This window comes from Hipposideros armiger, unplaced genomic scaffold, assembly GCF_001890085.2.
Source record: "Hipposideros armiger isolate ML-2016 unplaced genomic scaffold, ASM189008v1 scaffold_813, whole genome shotgun sequence".
Classification (NCBI taxonomy): Eukaryota; Metazoa; Chordata; class Mammalia; order Chiroptera; family Hipposideridae; genus Hipposideros; species Hipposideros armiger.
The window spans coordinates 271,870-289,437 of NW_017732163.1; the positions used below are offsets into that span (position 1 = coordinate 271,870).

The window sequence follows — 17,568 nt, forward strand, 5'->3', positions numbered from 1 at the left end:
AGTCTCTTGTAAACAGCACATGCATGGGTCCTGTTTTCTTATCCACTGGGCCACTCTGTGTCTTTTGATTGGAACATTTGGCCCATTCACATTTAAAGTGATTATTGATAGGCACCTATTTACTGCCATTTTATTATTCATATTTCTGGCTTTCCTTTGTTAGTTTTCCCTTTCTGTTTAAAAAGCCCTTTTAACATTTCCTGCAATGCTGGTTTGGTGTTTATGAATTCCTTTAGGTTATTCTTTTTTGAGAAGCTCTTTACGTCTCCTTCAATTTTAACTGCTAGCCTTGCTGGGTAGAGCAATCTTGGTTGTAGGCCTTTGTTTTTCATCACTTTGAATATTTCCTGCCACTCCCTTCTGGCCTGCAGAGTTTCTGTAGAGAAGTCAGCTGTTAACGTCTTATAGGAGTTCCTTTGTATGTAACCCACTGTCTTTGTCACTGTTTTTAGGATTCTCTCTTTGTCTTTAACATTTGCCATTTGAACTATGATGTGTCTTGGTGTTGGCCTATTTGGATTCAGCTTGTTTGGAACTCTCTGCACTTCCTGGGCTTGTATGTCGATTTTCTTCACCAGGGTAGGGAAGTTCTCAGTCATTATTTCTTCAAACATGTTTTCAATCCCTTGCTCCTTCCCTTCTCCTTCTGGTATTCCTATGATGCAAATGTTGTTGGGCTTGATGTTGTCCCACAGGTCTCTTAAACTATTTTCATTGTTTTTTATTCTTTTTTTCTTTTTGTTGTTCCAATTGGGTGATTTCTGCTATTTTGCCTTCCAAATCGCTGATCCAATCCTCTGCTTCATCTAATTTACTGGTGATTCCTTCAAGTGTGTTCTTCATTTCAGTTATTGTATTCTTTAGTTCTAACTGGTTGTTTTTTATGATTTCTCTATCCTTCTTTATGTCCTTACTAAGTTCCTTAAACATTCTTATCATCAATGTTCTAAACTCTGTCTCTGATAGGATGGATACCTCTGTTTCATTTCTAGAGGTTTCTTCTGATCTTTTATTTGGGACATGTTTCTTTTTTTTCCTCATTCTAGCTGTCGCTCTGTGATTGCTTCATTGTATTAGGTAGATCACCTATGTCTCTCAGTCATTGCTGGGTGGTCTTATATATTATGTGTCCTTTATATTCAGATTGCACAGTCTCCCTGTTCTCCTGTCCTGTGTGTTCCAGAGGTGTTGCTGTTGAAGTTGATCTTTAATTGATTTTGGCTTGTCAGAGGGTGGGATTGACCCTCAGACTGATTAGCTGGGGGAATTAACTCTGTTCACAGTGTATGAGCTGCTGTGCGGAGGTTGACCCCTCAGAGGAGGCTTGACTGCTGTGGGCTTTTGTGCCTATGGAAAATTTCCTTTGAGAGTGCCACTAGGCTCAACCAGGTAGTACTCTGGTTTGGTCTAACACTGGCCTCTGGATGTATTTGTTCTGGTGTTTCTTGGGTGGGGCTCCCACTCAGTCATTTTGGCCCTGTCTGTTACAGGCCCTTAGCTATCTAGTAGGTGCCTCAATGCTTATGTGGTTGGCTGCTGCCCGAGCTGGACCTGGGGTCATGTGGGGATGGTCTCTGTGTGTGAACTGAAGCTAGCCGCCACCAACATTGGTCCTGAGGCAGTTTAGCAAAAGGCTCAGGGCCCCCTAGGCCTGTTGCTATCTGTCAGTTGGCCATAAGGCTCAACTATTGAAGGAGGCTCTTTAGGAGCATGTGTCTGGCTATTTGAGCTGGTGTTGAGGGTGTCCTTGGCGGTGTGGCACTAGCTGGTCAGGATGAAGTTCAAGTGAGTTACGAGATGTGATTGGTGATTTTTAAGACGTTAATGCGATTCAGGTCCTATGCTAATATCTGGCCTGTGACGCCCTTGTAATAAGGTCCCAAGGGCACTGCAGCCAGTCTCCACCTCACACTCACGAATTCCAGAAAGCTGCCCCCAAGTGGCTGTGGTGCAGGTTTGTTATCACTGAACACCACCAAGATGACCCCAGGGTTCTGCAGACCTCCTTCTGTGGTAAAAAAAAAAAATTCTTTTTCACAATTTGGGGGGGGGTAGTCACCCAGGCACCCTGAGTGCCTCTGGCAATGCAGATGTAGGTGGGTGAGGTGGTGTTACAGGTGCATAAAGGCTGTGGTCAGTGGTTTCTGCAAATTCAGTGTAGTCTCAGCTCCTGGACCAGTGCAAGGCCCATGTCCACTTCATAAAACAAAACCAGGGCCGGCCGAATGGCGCATTGGTTAAGAGCTGGCTTGGGACACCAGGGGGCCCCGGTTTGGATCCCACATATGAGGGCCAGTGACAATGTCCTCTACAGCTAAGATGCTGAACAACAGCTCAACTTGGAGCTGGGCTGCCGTGAGTCACCAGCGACAGCGTAGGCTGCAACCCCTGCTGCAACCCCTGTTGCCATGGGCTACCGTGTGTAGCCAGCAGCCAGCAGCCACAGTGAGCGGCCGTCCAGCCGGCAACCAATCTGCCTTGCCTAGGAAGAGCACAATGATGGTGTCAACTTGGGCCAGTGAAGAACGTCCTCCACAACTAGACTGAAGAACAAAATGACAGCAACTTGTCTGTTCCCCTTCCCCCAATTTCCCAGCACTGTTCCAATTCCCCAATTAAAAAAAAATCTTTAAAAATAAAAACAAAAACAAAGCAAGGCAACCCAACAATGCCAAAAAAAAAATACACCCCCACAAAAACATGATAAACAGTGATCAGACAGGAGAAACAAAAATATATAAAAGAGACAAAAACACGAACACAAAAACAGCAAAACAAGACAGAAAAACAGTAACCAAAGCAATAACCAGAGAAGCAAGCCTGAGAAACAACAAAAAGAAACCAGATGAAAGAAAAGAAGAAAAAGGAACAAAAAGATGAAAGAGAAAGAAAAGAAAAAAGAGTAATAAAAAAAGGGAGGAAAAAAAGGAAAACAAAGAAAAGAGAAAAAAAGTCTCTCTACCCACTTTAATCTGCAGACCACTTGCTCAACAACAGAGAGTCTCTGGGTGACTCAGCACCAGCTGTGTTGCGGGGAAGGGTCCAACGTGTCATGCGCCAGCCTCCCTCTCAGGCTCGCAGTGAGCTTCCCACAATTAGCTGCCATGTGCTTTGGGGCCATGCTCACCACCAAAAATCCACACAGGTTGCTGTGGGCTGTCCACTGCTGCAAAATCCTCTGTGGCCTGTGGAGGTGGGGATCAGGATCCAGGGGCTCAGGGTGCCACCCGCAATGCAGCTCTAGGTGGGCGGGGCAGACCCCCAGGGCACCACGGGGTGTGGTCAGTGGCCCCCACCAAGTCAGAGCAGCCCACACTCCTGCACCGGCAACCATCCCACACAAATGCACCATGAATGTCCCGGCCAGGTCACACAGGCACACAGCTCCTGGTCCAACACTGCCAGGAAAACTTCTAGTCTCAACCTGTCCCAATCAGCAGCCCACAGATCAGGCAGAGCAGCCTGACAGCCGGGTGCCACTCTGGCAACTCTGCACATGCAGTGCGGAGAGCAGGGACCCAAAGCAGCATGCATGCACACACATGCATGCCTGCACCGATTCCACCAGACCAATGCGGTCCTGAACCTGACCCTCTGTGGGAGGGCCCAACTCTGAAAGAATGGTGCCCTCCTGTACACTACTCATGTGTAAGCTCCACACAATTGTCCTAAAACCTCCAGCTCCCATGCTAAAGGTGTTCAGTTCAGTACTTCCCTACGGGCTCCTGGGCCCCCGCTCATGGAGCCACTCCCTCTGCCAGGGACCGGGTGAGTGCTCACCAGTGAGTGAGTCCATGTGCCAGCTTCACAGGGGCGCGACTGGTTCTCTAGCCGCCCTCTGCCCCACCGAGTTGAGCAAAGAGAGTCCTCACTGATTTTCACTGCCATCTATCATGGAACTCCTCTTCCCAGCAAACTAACTCTGGGCTGGGGTGCTCGGCATGGGGCTGGAGGGTTCCTTCTCCAACAGGAGAAGCCTCTCTGCCACTGAGGTGTCCCTCACGGGGTTTGCCCCCTCTCCATGGGCCTTGAGTCAGCCTGCCTCACGTCTCCTCCCCTCCTACCAGTCTCAACGTGGCTTCTTCTTTAAATCCTTTGTTTAGAGGTTCTGTTTATCTAGTGTTCAGAAGACTTCCAAGGTTGAATGTTGTATACATTATTTGTAATTTTGGTGTGATCTTGGGATGCAGTTGGCACAGCGCCCACCTATTCTGCCATCTTAGCTCTGCCCAATCACTGAGCATTCTTATAACCAGTGTTTGGAACTCTGTGTCTGATAGATTGTTTATCTCTGTTTCACTTAGTTCTTTTTCTGGAGCTTAGTTCCTTTCTTTTATTTGGGACATGTTTGTTTGTCTCCCCATTTTGGCTGCCTCCTGTCTTTGTTTTTATGTACGTATTAGGTAGGGCTGTTATGTCTTCCAGTCTTCATAGAGTGGCCTTATGTAGTAGGTGTGCTGTGGGGTTCAGTGGCTCACTCTTTCTGGTCACCTGAGCCATATACTCCAGGTGTGTCCCTTCTGTGGGTTGTGTGTGCCCTCTTGTAGTTGAGTCTTGGTTGATAATTGCACATCAATGGGAGGGACTGACCCTTGGGCTCACTGGTTGTGAGGACTGGCCTTGACTACAGTGGAAGAGTTGTGCAGGGGTTGATCCTACAGAGCAGGAGCTGCCTCAGCAGGACTCTGGTGCCTGCCCAATTCGACCCTTGAATGTGTCATACTTGGAGGCAGCTGGCTGATACTCCAGCTCATTTTGAAGCTGGTCACTGGGGGCGCCAGCCCCAGGACCACCTTGGAGTGGATCTGCTGTTGGTCTACTTCAGCCACAGCCCATGCCCCAGCCAGGGCCACCTAGCAGGAGCCAGAAAGAAATCCACAGATGGCTGCCACCTGTGCTGTTCTTGGAAGTGCCTTGAGAGGCCAAGCCATAAACCAAGGCCAGCTGCCACTAATGCCAGCTGAGGGCTGCTCAATCAGAGGTACAGGACACGCTCAAGCCAGATAATGCTTGTCTGGGTTCCGTGAGCCTTTGAGAAACTCTAGGAAAATCTGCAGCTTGAGCCAATGCAGGCCATCTACATGAAAAAGCCACTGAAATCAGCTTGGGTGTGCCCAAAAGTTGGATGGGGCCAGGTCTCAAATCGCCAGGGCAGGGCATATTAACAGCGGAAACCCAGAAATGGCAGCTGCTTGTGTTTGCACGCAGGGAAGGGGGAGGGCTCAACAAACAAACAACGGCCCCTACCAGCTCCCCCATCCAGGAGAAAGCTGCCTCTTCAGCCCCCGTCCCAAACAAGCCAACTTAGTTCCCCATCATAAGTCCCTGCTGCCTTTCCAGCTGCTGCCCCAGCACTGGAGCTCAGAGCGAATGATACCGTTGTTGTGTAAGTCCATGCACAGTCGCTTTAAGACGAGCGCCTGGGAGTGTAGCTGCACTTAGCCTCACTCAGTCACAGTCTCAGCTGGTTTTCACAAACCAAAAATTATGGGGACCTCTCTCTCTGGCACTGGAACCCTGGGCTGAGGTGGAGCTGGGATCTCTTGCTCCTCTAGGGGATGGGAGGGGGGCACCCACCAGAGCCAAAATTGCCCTCCCAATCTTTAATGGTCACACTCGGGTGTGGGACCAGCCTGTCCATTCCGCATCTCTGATCTTCCTACCAATCTGAAGGTGGCTTCTTCTGTACATCCTTAGTTGAAAAGCTTCAGTTCAGCTTGATTTTAGGTGATTTTCAATCATGGTTGTTTTGTAGATTAGCTGTAATTTTTATGTGGTTGTGAGAGAAGGTAAACACAGTGTTTACCTTCTGCACCATCTTGGTTCGTCTTCGATCATCCTCATTTTACACATAGGGAAAACTCAGGCACAGGCGCCAAGGGAGCTCAACCAAAGTCACACAGCTGTAAATGGCCCAGCCAGAAGCCAAAGAACAGCAGACTAGCTCCTCTGTGCACACTTTCAGCCACAGTGTTTTCAGCTGTCTCTAAAGCAGTGCATTTCATCCGTGGGATGGCTTATATTAGGGGTTCCTGAAATAGACCTCATTTATCACCACCAGCATATTTTTAATGAAATAAAACACAGTGGACTGGAATATAATTTTTAAATGAGCAGTGAGCATCCCCTCCCCACCCCTCATAAGAGGGGAGGCATGGGAAGGCTAAATAGTTCATCCAAGGCCACTCTGCTGGGAGGTGGTGGAATCAGGACTTGAACCTGGGTCCTAAGCAACACAAGCACAGAGGCACATAACCACCAGGCAGCCCACTGCTTCATTAGCACACAAGTCAGTTCAGCCCTGCGAGGGTTAAAGAGAACATCGAATCAGGATAGCGAAGCCAGACAGCCAGATGGAAGTGACACACCTGGACCAACATCTCATGACAACCATTATCTCCTCTACTTTCCCACGCTCTGGACCCAAGCTCTAGAAAAGCGAGAGTGCAGGAGCGTGGTATTCTTTGAAAATCATATCCCTTTTCACATATCCTTGTGTTCAGGATAACGTGTCCATTTCGAGTGTCTTCTTGCGCTTCCAGGAGCAAAGACTGGGAGAGGGGAGGACCTAAAACAGCATTTTCTGGGCCTAAGGGGCTGAGGACTCCAACCCACTTAGAATGTCCTCTTTACCTCACCGGCCCTCTCTCTTGATCTCAGAGCCTTCCACTGGAATCTTCTCCCCCCACCCCCCTGCCCCCCATTTTTTTAAGGGAAAGGCTTTGTTTGAGCAGGTTTTATTCTTTCCGTGATGCCACAGTGCCCCCCTGTGATTCAGTCAAGCTTGACACACCACGTTTGAGAAACTGCGGGGTACATCTCTGCAGTATCTTCGGAGGTGACTGAAGATCAAAATTATATTTATCATGGTTCACATTTAGTCTATTTCCTTTTTACTTTTATTTATTTATTTAAAGAACGTCAGTTTTTGTTGTTGTTTTTAAAGATTTGTATTGGGGAATTGGGGGAGGGAACAGTGTTGGGGAACTGGGGAAGGGGAACATTGTGTTTTCCCAGGACCAATCAGCTCCAAGTCAAGTTGTCTTGTCTTTCAATCTTAATTGTGGAGGGCACAAGCTCAGCTCCAAGTCCAGTCGCCACTTTCAATCTAGTTCCCGGGGTCAGGGTGATGGGGTGCAGCTCACCGTCCCATGCAGGAGGTGAACTGGCAACCCTATTGTTAGGAGCATGCGCTCTAACCAACTGAGCCATCTGGCCACCCATCAGCAGCTGTTGGCTGCTCAGCTCAAGGTGTCGTGTTCAATGTTAGTTGGGGCGGGGGCGGGGGGTGGGGAGAGGCGGCACAACCCACTTCCCATGTGAGAATCAAACTGGCAACCTTGTTGTTAAGAGTAGCAGCTCGGCGGCTCGGGCACAGCTCACTGGCCCATGTGGGAATCGAACTGGCAACGCTGTTGCTCAGAGCTCACACTCTTACCAACCAAGCTACCCAGCAGGACCCCTCCTTTTTACTTTTAAATAAGACTTACTGGTGATTTTTCTAATAATAATTTGAGCTAACATTTATCTCATCTGCCTTTCTTTGTCATTTCCATCTATGCTTCCCCTTCCTATCCACTTTCTCTGGGAAGCTAGCGGTGGCGGTGGGTGTTTCTGTCATGGTTAGTTTTGCGCGTTTACTTGGCCATGCTGTAGCACCAGCAAATGCTAATTCAGGTGTTGCTCTGAAGGTATTTTATAGATAGTCCATTTGCTCTAAGTAATGATTACCATTGATAATGTGGGTGGGCCTCGTCTAATCAGGTGAAGGCCTTAAGGGTAAAAACTGAGGTTTTCTGGAGGAAGAAGAAATTCTATCTCAAGACTGCAGCATCAGCTCCTGCCTGAGTTACCATCCTGCTGGCCAGCCCCACAGACTGTAGACTTTCCAGTTCCCACAGCCATGGGAGCCAATTTGTTAAAATAAACCTTAGTCTCTCTACAGATAGAAAGACAGGTAGATATAAACACCTACACATACAGAGAGGTCTATATCTATATATTTATTTCTATATGTAATACTATTGATTCTGTTTCTCTGGAGGATCCTGATCCATTCAATTTATTTTATCACCCTTCTTTAAACTGAGGAGTGGCTAAGTCAATGTAAGGAATGATTCATGCATATGTCAGCTTTGGATTTCTTTTACCCATAAGGAGTAGAAAGAGTCAAGTCACATTGGGAAATATCTTTTTGACATGATAATAATTGTATTTGAAAGGGGCTGACCTTAATAGGGAAAGTCTGGGAATACACCACTTGAACAGTTGGAAGAACTTTGCACATTTTTTACAGAAGAGTGTGTACAATTACACAAGTGTGTGTGAGCCCAGACTGTATATGATTCATTATATTTAAGTGTATGTGTGTGTAATAGATTGCAAAAAAATGACCGTAATTTTCCACACATCCTTGAATCCACCCCCTTTGCAATGTGTCCGTTTTCCCACTCCTTAAATCCGGGCTGTACTTGTAGGTCATTTTGGCCACATTTCCAGGTCACAGTGCAAGGGGAGGGGTCTAGGCTGAGCCCTACAGATCCCCCGAGTTGAAGAGACAGAGCTGAGCATCCAGGAAGACCAACGTGGCCAGAGGTTAATAAGAAAGAGTTCTGAAGAGGATCAGTTACACAGAGAGGACTCCAGAGATGTACAGAGGGGCCCTCTATAGCACTTAGCAGAGCAATGACCTGAGGCCAGGGAAAGAATTACCCAAAATATTAGTGAACAGTGCCCAGTCCTCACACCAGGCTGGGACACATGCTATCACAAATGCAGACTCTTCCAGCTTAAAGAAAAAAGAAAAAACACAACAGTAATTCCCTACTATCCTCAGGAATGGCCCAAAAGCTCCAGTATGGCCCCCAGAAACCTGAATTACCTGGCCTACACCTTCAGCCTCATCTCTCAGCACTGCCTGTTTCAGTCAGCCATTATCACTAACCTACTGTGTAACAAATAGCCCCTCCACTCAGTGGCTTGCACCTGACTACTCCTGTTGAAGCCCTGGACCACCACAGAAGAAGTCCTACACTCTGAGCTCACCATGCTGTGAGGAAGCCCAAGTGAGCCACATGGAGACGTCTGGCCAGCCCCAACAGACACCATGCAGAGAAGAGCCCAGATCCAGATGTATGGCCCCAACTGAGTCATCCTGCCATCTCCAACAGTTCAAGCAACCCCAGATGAAGTCCCACTGTGGAGTAGAAGAGGAAGCCCTCCCCACTGTGCCTTGCCTGACTTTCTAAACCATGGATTAATGAAATGGGCATAATAAAATGCTTTTCCTAACAATATACCTGAGTACAAAGGTCCTTTCCTGTATTTGAATAATTCCTGATTTTTATTTCCAGAAGTGGGGGTAGGCTTTTTAGTGTTCAAAAATGCTGCAGTCTTCTGAGCATGTAAGAGATAGTTTTTAAATATTCAAAGACTAAACCAGAAAGAAAACAATTCAGTGGCTTAAAACCATAATCCTTTATTCTCATGCTCACAGGTCTGTGGATTAGCTGGGAGACTGCTCCATGAGTCCCAAACTTGGAGGGACACTGGGCACGTTCTTACCATAGCAAGACCAGAAGCTTTCAGGAGGATGGATGAGAGGAAACACACATGCCTCTTTAGATCTACATATAAAATAAAAATTTGATGTATAAAGAAAGCATGTGTGATGGTTTAATGGGAAGCCTTGGGGGTACATAAAATAGTGTGGTGTCTCACAATCCATGTCACATTGACTTTGGTGAAATACATCCGTCTTCCCATTCTATGTTCACACATTTGTTTTTCCAATGGCCTAAAAAATGATCTCGCGCCCATTTTTCTAATGGCCAAGGAAAGAATTTATGAAGGTAACAGAATTTTCATAGGAAGCACTTTAAAATAACGGCTAGCCAATAGTAAATCCTATGTACATGTTAACTATTGCAATCATTTGCCCACGTCATTGTATTTGCCATCTTTGCTCTGGACTGGAATTACATCAAACTCTGAGACAAATTGGCTTCCATGGTTTAATGGCGAATGGTGGGTTGCAAACCCCAGCTCCAACATTTTTCTGTGTTGTGTAGCCTGGAGTGACTTGGCCTCTCTGATCCTCATTCTTTTTTCCTAAGCCTGCGCCCCCTCCTTGAGGAAGAAGAGTCTCGCCCCCAGATTACTGGCCCAGCCCACCATCCTGCGCCCAGACCATGGTGGGCGGAGTTCGGGATAGACACGCCCAAGCCCCGCCCCCTGCCGCCCTCCCCTCCTTGGGATACCTAGGCTGCTGGAACACCTCGTCCCATTTCGTGCAGACGCACGGCCTTCTGGGAGTTGTAGTTTCTTTGACCCAGGCTATGCTGTCTGGCCGCGGCGCTTTCTCGGAGTTGTATTAGTTCTTGGGAACCGCGCGCTGTTCGTACTCTCCCAGTGCGCGCTGGCCTGGCGCTAGAGCTCTTTTGCGGCGGCCGGCGCCTTTATCTGTGTTGTCTGCACGTCCGCGCCACTACGGGACAAGGGGTCACCGGAGGGCTCTGCGGACCGGGTAGGGCCGAAGATCGAGAGTCTGACCCGAACTCACCAGGCTCGGCAGCAGCCGCCCCAGGCCTTCAAAGCTGGCCTCGGGAGGCGAAGGTGCAAGGGGTGTGGTGTGCGCATGCGCACGTGAGTTTGCGCGTGAACGTGTGCGCGTATCTGTGGGTCTCTGTACGTTCGTGATTCCAGCGGCGTATGCATGTGAGTCCTGCCTCGCATGTCAGCGTGTTTGCACCTGCGTGACTCCACAACTTCGTGCACATGCACTGTGCACGTGATTCCTCGCACATGTTTGCGTGTGGGTGACTCACAGTTTGTGCTCTTTCGGACGTGTAACTTGTTCGTGCGACTCAGAGTAAGAGTCTGTCCCCACGTGTCACTGTGTGTTTGCACCGTGGTGGTATGTGCATAAACGAGTGTCTGTGCACTTGGGGACCTGTGCCCATGTGTGACTTTGGGCATGTGTGGAACTTATTCTCCTGGGTGTGAGGGGTATGCAATGCTGTAGGATGGCTCAGTGCGTGTGCCTACCATCCTGGAGCTGGGCGGCCTGGGTGTGCCTGTGTCATTCTGTGTACACCTGAGTACGACTCTGCGTGTGGAGGGCAGTGTAAGTATGTCACAGGGTATGTTTATGGCAGACACTGTGTAAGTGTGGTATTACTGCGTGTGTGCTTGTGTGAGGAAAAAGCTGCACACATGTGGCTTTGAACACGTGTGAAGGTTGTTGGCTCAACTGGGTGTGACTCCGGATGTGCCACTGTGGGTGGTGATGCAGTGCATGGTCTGAGTGGAGGAGGGCCGTGTGACCTTGTGTGTGTAGCTACGTGTGTATGTGCAAGCATGGACTGCAGGTGTACAAGACTGACTACCTCCTTGTGTGTGGGGAGGACTGTGTGCCACAGCATATGGGTGGCCATGTAAGAGCATGTGAGTGCAGGGAGGGGGCCAGAGCATGACTGCCCCCCAAGGTAATTGCATGCGACCCCGTGTGTCTGTGCGTGATGTGATGTGTCTGTCTGTCTCTGAGTGTGTCTGTGTCTTTCCTTCAGGTGCCTGTGTGTGTGTGTGACCGTCCTGGGCTTACCCCCCTCCATGCACCACACACACACACACACACACACACACACACACACACACACACACTAAACAACCTGGATTTTTGGCTCCACCCACCTGTCTGCTCCAGAATCCTCCTTCACGGGTCCTTATTTCTTTCTCCCACAGATGCCGACTGGACCCACTGAGGCATGGTGGCCAGAGCAGGGACCCCAGTCTAAGTGACATGGACAGGATCTGATGCTCCTGAGACCATGAGGTGGGTACCACTGCTGCTCTGGGGACTCAGCTGGGCCCAGCATAGGCCTGAGACTGCCTATGCGGGTGGCACCAGAACTATAGGTCTTTGCTCAGAAGTCATTTTCTCAGTAAGGCCTGTGCTATGGGAAGAGCATTCCAGGTAGATGGAACCACCAGTACAAAGGCCCTGAGGCAGGAGCATGCCTGGTGTGTTTGTAGAACAGGGAGGTGGCCTGTGGCTGGAGCCGTGCATGCCCCGGGCAAGTGGGGGCATTGTAGAGGATGAGGTCTGGAGCCAGGCGACCCCAGTGTGGCCTGGCATCACCACTTCTGGGGACCTCACTGAGGAATAAATGAGCTAATATGTGGCAAGGGCTTAAAGGGTACCAGGCACATAGCTCTGTGTCCAATGAATGCCGGTTATTACTGCTGCCATAATAATATTTCCGTGTTGGCTTCAGAGTGGTTGAGACCAGCACAGTTGTTCCTATGCCCACAAGTCACCTGGGACTTTTTTTAAAGATTTTATTGGGGAATTGGGGGAGGGGAACAGTGCTGGGGAATCAGGGGAAGGGGAACAGACAAGTTGATGTCCTTTTATTCTTCAGTCTAGTTGTGGAGGACGTCACTTAACTGGCCCATGTTGGTATTATCATTGCGCTCTTCCCGGGTGAGGCAGATCAGTCGCTGACCTCTGGACGGCCGCTCACAGCGACTCTTGGCAGCTCACTTGGGCTGCCGGCCGCTCATGCTGGCTGCTGGCCACACACAGTTGCTTATGGCAGCGCACTGCAGCAGGGGCTGCAGCCTACGCTGTCGCCGGTGACTCACGGCAGCCCAGCTCCAGGTCGAGCTGTTGTTTACCATCTTAGCTGTAGAGGGCAGTGTCACTGGCCCCCATGTGGGATCCGAACCAGGGCCCTGCTGCTCAGAGCTGGCATCCCAAGCCAGCTCTTAACCCTCTGTTGGCCCACCTGGGGCTTTTGTTAAGCAGATTCCAAGTCACCCCACCTGGGGAGGGGCCAACTTCTGCATGTGCCTGCGCCAGGGTGGAGCAGTGAACCTTTGTCACATATGTCCATTATCCCAAAGAATAAATGGTCTAGTTTGGCCTGTTTTTAAGCCTAAATCACGTTATACTTGATAAATTTTTTTATATCCTACCATGTTTGCCAACACTGTATTTGAGGTTCTGAACTGGTGCGGTAGCTGATGGTCATTTGTATTTATGCTGTGAGATGTTTCACCGTGTGAATGTACCCTGTTTAGTTGTCCATTCCCTCGTTAGTGGACGGTTGGCATGTTTCTAATATCCGGCCATTACAGACAATCTCAAGATACGCCTCCTGGCACACACGTGTGCTTACATTCCAGAAAATGTAAGTACTAGGCCACTGGGCATGTGTCGTCAGCTTTCCTGGAAAATGCCAGTGGTTTTTCCAGCAGTATGTTAAGCATGGAATGTGGGGGCTGCCTTTTCTGCTGTTTGTGGAGGGGACTGATTTTTCTCCCGAAAAGGAAACCGTCCCTCTAGGTGTGTTAGTTAGCTCGGGCCACCTTGATGAAATACCATAGACTGGGTGGATTAAACAACTGTGTTCCTCACAGTTTGGAGGCTGGAAGTCCGAGATCAGGATGCCAGCATGGTCCAGTTCTGCAACCCTCCTCCCGGCTTGCAGATGGTCACCTTCTCGCTGTGTCCCCATATGGTGGACAGAGGACACTAATCCATCACGGGGGGGTCCTGCCCTCGTGTCCTCATCTGACCCTAAACAGCTCCCAAAGGCCCCACCTCCGAACACCCTCAAATTGGGGGTTTGGGCTTCCACATATGGTTTGGTGGGACACATTTTGGTCCATAGCACCACAGGCTATATTTAAGAGCTGAAGGATTCATGTTTTTGCAGAATCTTTTAAAATTGTTTTCAGTTCCATTTAGTCAGTGATTCTCAATCAGGGGTGGTATTGTCCCCCCCAGAGGACACTTGGCAATGTCTGGAGACATTTTTGGTTGTGGCACCTGAGGGTGGCACAGAGAGGGGCAGTACGACTGGCCTCCAGTGTTTAGAGCCCAGGGGTGCTGCTCAACATCCTACAAGTCCCAGGACGGCCCCAGGACAGAATGATCTGACCCAAACTGTTACCAGTGCTGAGGTTGGGAACCTGCTCTGGGCCCTTCCTAGCCCAGGACAAATGACAAACCTCTTTGGTTTTATTTTCTTTCTTCCAGATCCAGTACCGAGTCGTGAACTCGAGGCAGCAGTTCAGTGCAGGGATGGAAGAACTCCTGGCTGTCGCTGCCCTCCAGGGCCCTGAGTTCGGAGAAGCCTGGACACCCAACAGTCAGCTCAAGGACCGGCAGGAAAACCCAGATAGCTGTGTGAAGCCAGAGGCCCGCCAGGAGGACCCTGCCAGGGACGGCGCCCAGGAGCTTGGTGACTTCGGCGGAATCCTGGGAACCAGACCAAGCCCTCCAGTTATTCAGGCCACCTGTGGGCCCCAGAGGCAGGGTGCTCCAGGAAAGAGCCCGAAGCGGAAGGACGCAGATGCTGGAGGCCCCAGGAAGCTGTGGAAGTGCGAGGATTGCGACAAGGCCATCAGCAACTGTTCCGTGTTTACCCTGCACCGGAGGACGCACACAGGAGAAACTGTTTCCATGTTCCGAGACTGGGCGTGCCTTCAGCCAGCGCATGCACTTGACGCTGCACCGGCGCGTGCACACGGGTGAGCTGCTTCATGTGTGTCCAGACTGCAGCAAGGCCTTCGTGCGCCCCTTGCACCTGGCGCAGCACCGGCGTGTGCACACGGGTGAGCGGCCCTTCACCTGCGGCCAGTGCGCCAAGGCCTTTCGCGGCCGCGTGGCCCTGCTGGAGCACCAGCGCATACACACAGGTGAGCGCCCGTTTGCCTGCACTCAGTGCCCCAAGGCCTTCCGCTTCTCCTCGGCGCTGCTGCGCCACCGGCGCACACACACACAGCCGAGCGGCCCTACACCTGCAGCCAGTGTGCCAAGGCCATCACGCAGGTGGAGCACCTGGCTCAGCACCGGCACGTGCACACAGGTGAGCAGCCCTACGCCTGTGGGGACTGCGGCCGCGCCTTCAGCAACCGCTCTCACCTGGCACAGCACCACCTGGCGCACACAGGTGCTAGGCCCTACAAGTGCGTGGAGTGCAGGGCTGCCTTCAGCCATGCGTCCTCCCTGCTGGAGCACTAGAAGATCCACACCGGTGAGAGGCCCTTCCAGTGCGGGGACTGCCGCAAGGCCTTCAGCAAGGGCTCGGCGCTCACGCTGCACCGGCGTACACACACTGGGGAGCGGCCCTATGGTACCCCGAATGTGGCAAAGCCTTCCGCAACCGCGCTTACCTGATTCAGCACCACATCATGCACACTGGGGAGTGGCCCTACAAGTGTGGTGCCTGCGGCAAGGCCTTTGGCTTCTCCTCCACTCTCATTCGGCACCAGAGGACACACACTGACAAAACATGCCACAAGCGTGGCCTGTGTGGGGACACCTCTATCCGGCTGCCACACCTGAGTGGACACCTGAGCTTGCATGGGGATGAGAAGCCTGTTAGCAGTAGTGGCCCTGCAGAAACCTCCAGGGACCAGCAGAATAAGAGCTGACTGTTACTGGGGCCTCCTGTACCTGGCACTGTGCTGAGTGAGCATTTTCACGGCTCATGTCCAACCTCTCGGCACTAAGGGGAGATACCCTCTCATTCCTGTGCTGCCCAAGAGGAAACTGAAGCTCAGAGAAACTCTCTGACTTGCTCGAGGTCACACAGGGAGGATGTCTTCTCAGGGCTGGGACTGCATCCCACATCTGCTGGACTCCCCACCACCTCCCTGATTCAAAATTATAAACGTGACCCACCAAAGTAGACCTGAAGGAGTATCTGTGGATCTGTGGCTGCCCTTGTAATTGTTGATTTCATGATTGAACTGGCAATGGTTCAATAAATTAAATTGGATAAAAGTTGCAGTCCTTTTGGTGAGGGCCTGGGAGGAGAGAGTGTGCCTTTTATACTTCCGGCATCTCCTGGACAGGCCTCACATAGTAGGTCCTCATTAAGTGCTGGATGATGGAATGAATAGCTGTACATCCTAGCATCAAGTCACTCAGGGTCAAGGGCCATACAGTTGGTTTCTCCCTGAGCCCCAGACACTGCCCATTCCAGGTCTCATTATATAGTAGGTCTTCAGGAGATATAAATTAATAGGCCAGGTAACTGAATGTATAGTAGGTAAACATCCTTAGTACCAGCCCTGAATCCTCTCAGTCAGAGACCACACATTCTGGTTTTTCCTGGAACTCCAGACATTGCCCAGTTCAAGCCTCCACACACAGTCCTCAAGAAATACCAAGCTGACTGAAAGAATAGTTGACCACATCCCGCCCTAGAGCCCTTAGGGTCATGGACCACACAGTCTGGCTCCTCCCTCTGATCCAAACCTTGCCCAGCTGGGGCCTCAGCACAGAGTAGATCTCCCCGGGGAATGTTGGGGGAGTGGATGAAGGAGTTAAATGGGATGCTAGTTTACGGACACGAGGCTGAGTTCCATCACCCAAGTGAACAGGAGAAACGCGCCCTCCACAGCAGAGGGGGTGGTGGGTAAGCGGGACTGTGGTCGGGGCTGGCATGGGTTTTCCGAGCCTTTTCGCCTAGGCTTAGGAGAGCCTGTCCAGTAGGTCATAGTGTGCCAGTGCAGAGGCTCAGACTGGCAGACCACCCTCCGAATGCACAGACCCAGGGCTGTGTCCAGTGGTGAGGGGCTCCCGTGCTGACTTCTGCTGTGTGTGGACAGCGTTGCTCGGGCACTGCCTCCCATGTTGACTGATTGCCTGGCTTTGACCTCTTGTCCCTGCAGTGGAGCAGGGATGGGGCGGGGGTGTGCATGACCCTGAGTCCTTCCTGGTGTAGGAGGGGCAGGACCCTGGGGGAGGAGTGAGTCTAGCCAGAGGCTCTACAGCTGTGGAAGGAGCTGAGCCTCTGGGGGAGACGTTAGCAAAAATACTGGTTTCGGAGCTTTTCAAATTTAGGGATTACCGACAAAGTAAAGAGGAAAAGGAATTGGCATTCAGCAAACAGCTAGCGCCACAGCGCAGGATGCTGACGCTGCTCCCTGGTGGCAGCGTGCAGCAGTCCTGTCGACCCAGAAGCTACGCCCACAGTCAGAATAGCGGTTTCATGATAACGATTACAAGGCAGTTGCCACCTGGTAGCCGGAAGGGCATCCCAGTTTTTTCCCTATGGTTTTTAGATTTCCCATATTTGACACATTTTCCCCTCCACTATGTTCCATAGATACTATAGCAGTATAGTATCCAGCTGGGTCCAACATGTCTTATTCCAGGAGGGGCAGAACGGCTTCAATCACATAGGGGAGGGGGTCGGAAAAGGTGAGGTACCACAAGCTGGTGCGGGAGTGCGGGGAGTTCCTGGGAGGCACAGCCTGAACCTCACAACCCCCACACCTTAACTCAGCCTTCCCAGGACTCAGTTCCTCCAGGGGGGGCCACGAGACGAGGAGGAATGGCTGTTAGGGTGCCAGACGAGAAATGCATTGACCCACAATTTTCAGGTGGTGATGAAGAAAAGCAGAGGATAACCTGCGGAGGGGGAAGGAGGGGATCCTACTCCAGGGTGATCAAGGGAGGGCTCTCTAGGAAGGCAACGTTTGAGCAGAGAACTGAAGCCAGTGACAGAGCCATATGAGCATCCCAGGCAGAGGGAGCAGCCAGTGCAA

The 17,568-nt window shown here is 50.8% G+C and overlaps 1 protein-coding gene across 1 annotated transcript; it reads left to right on the forward strand.

Annotated features, from left to right (window-relative positions):
- Window positions 1–10,906: 10,906 nt before the first annotated feature.
- Window positions 10,907–15,785, forward strand: ZNF835 (zinc finger protein 835). The gene is given in 6 exon segments (XM_019628868.1): window positions 10,907–11,125; window positions 11,743–11,833; window positions 14,045–14,463; window positions 14,465–14,790; window positions 14,793–15,140; window positions 15,143–15,785. Coding segments are annotated over 4 exon segments (1,350 nt in total). The 5' UTR covers window positions 10,907–11,125; window positions 11,743–11,833; window positions 14,045–14,089; the 3' UTR covers window positions 15,445–15,785.
- The last annotated feature ends 1,783 nt before the right edge of the window (window positions 15,786–17,568 follow it).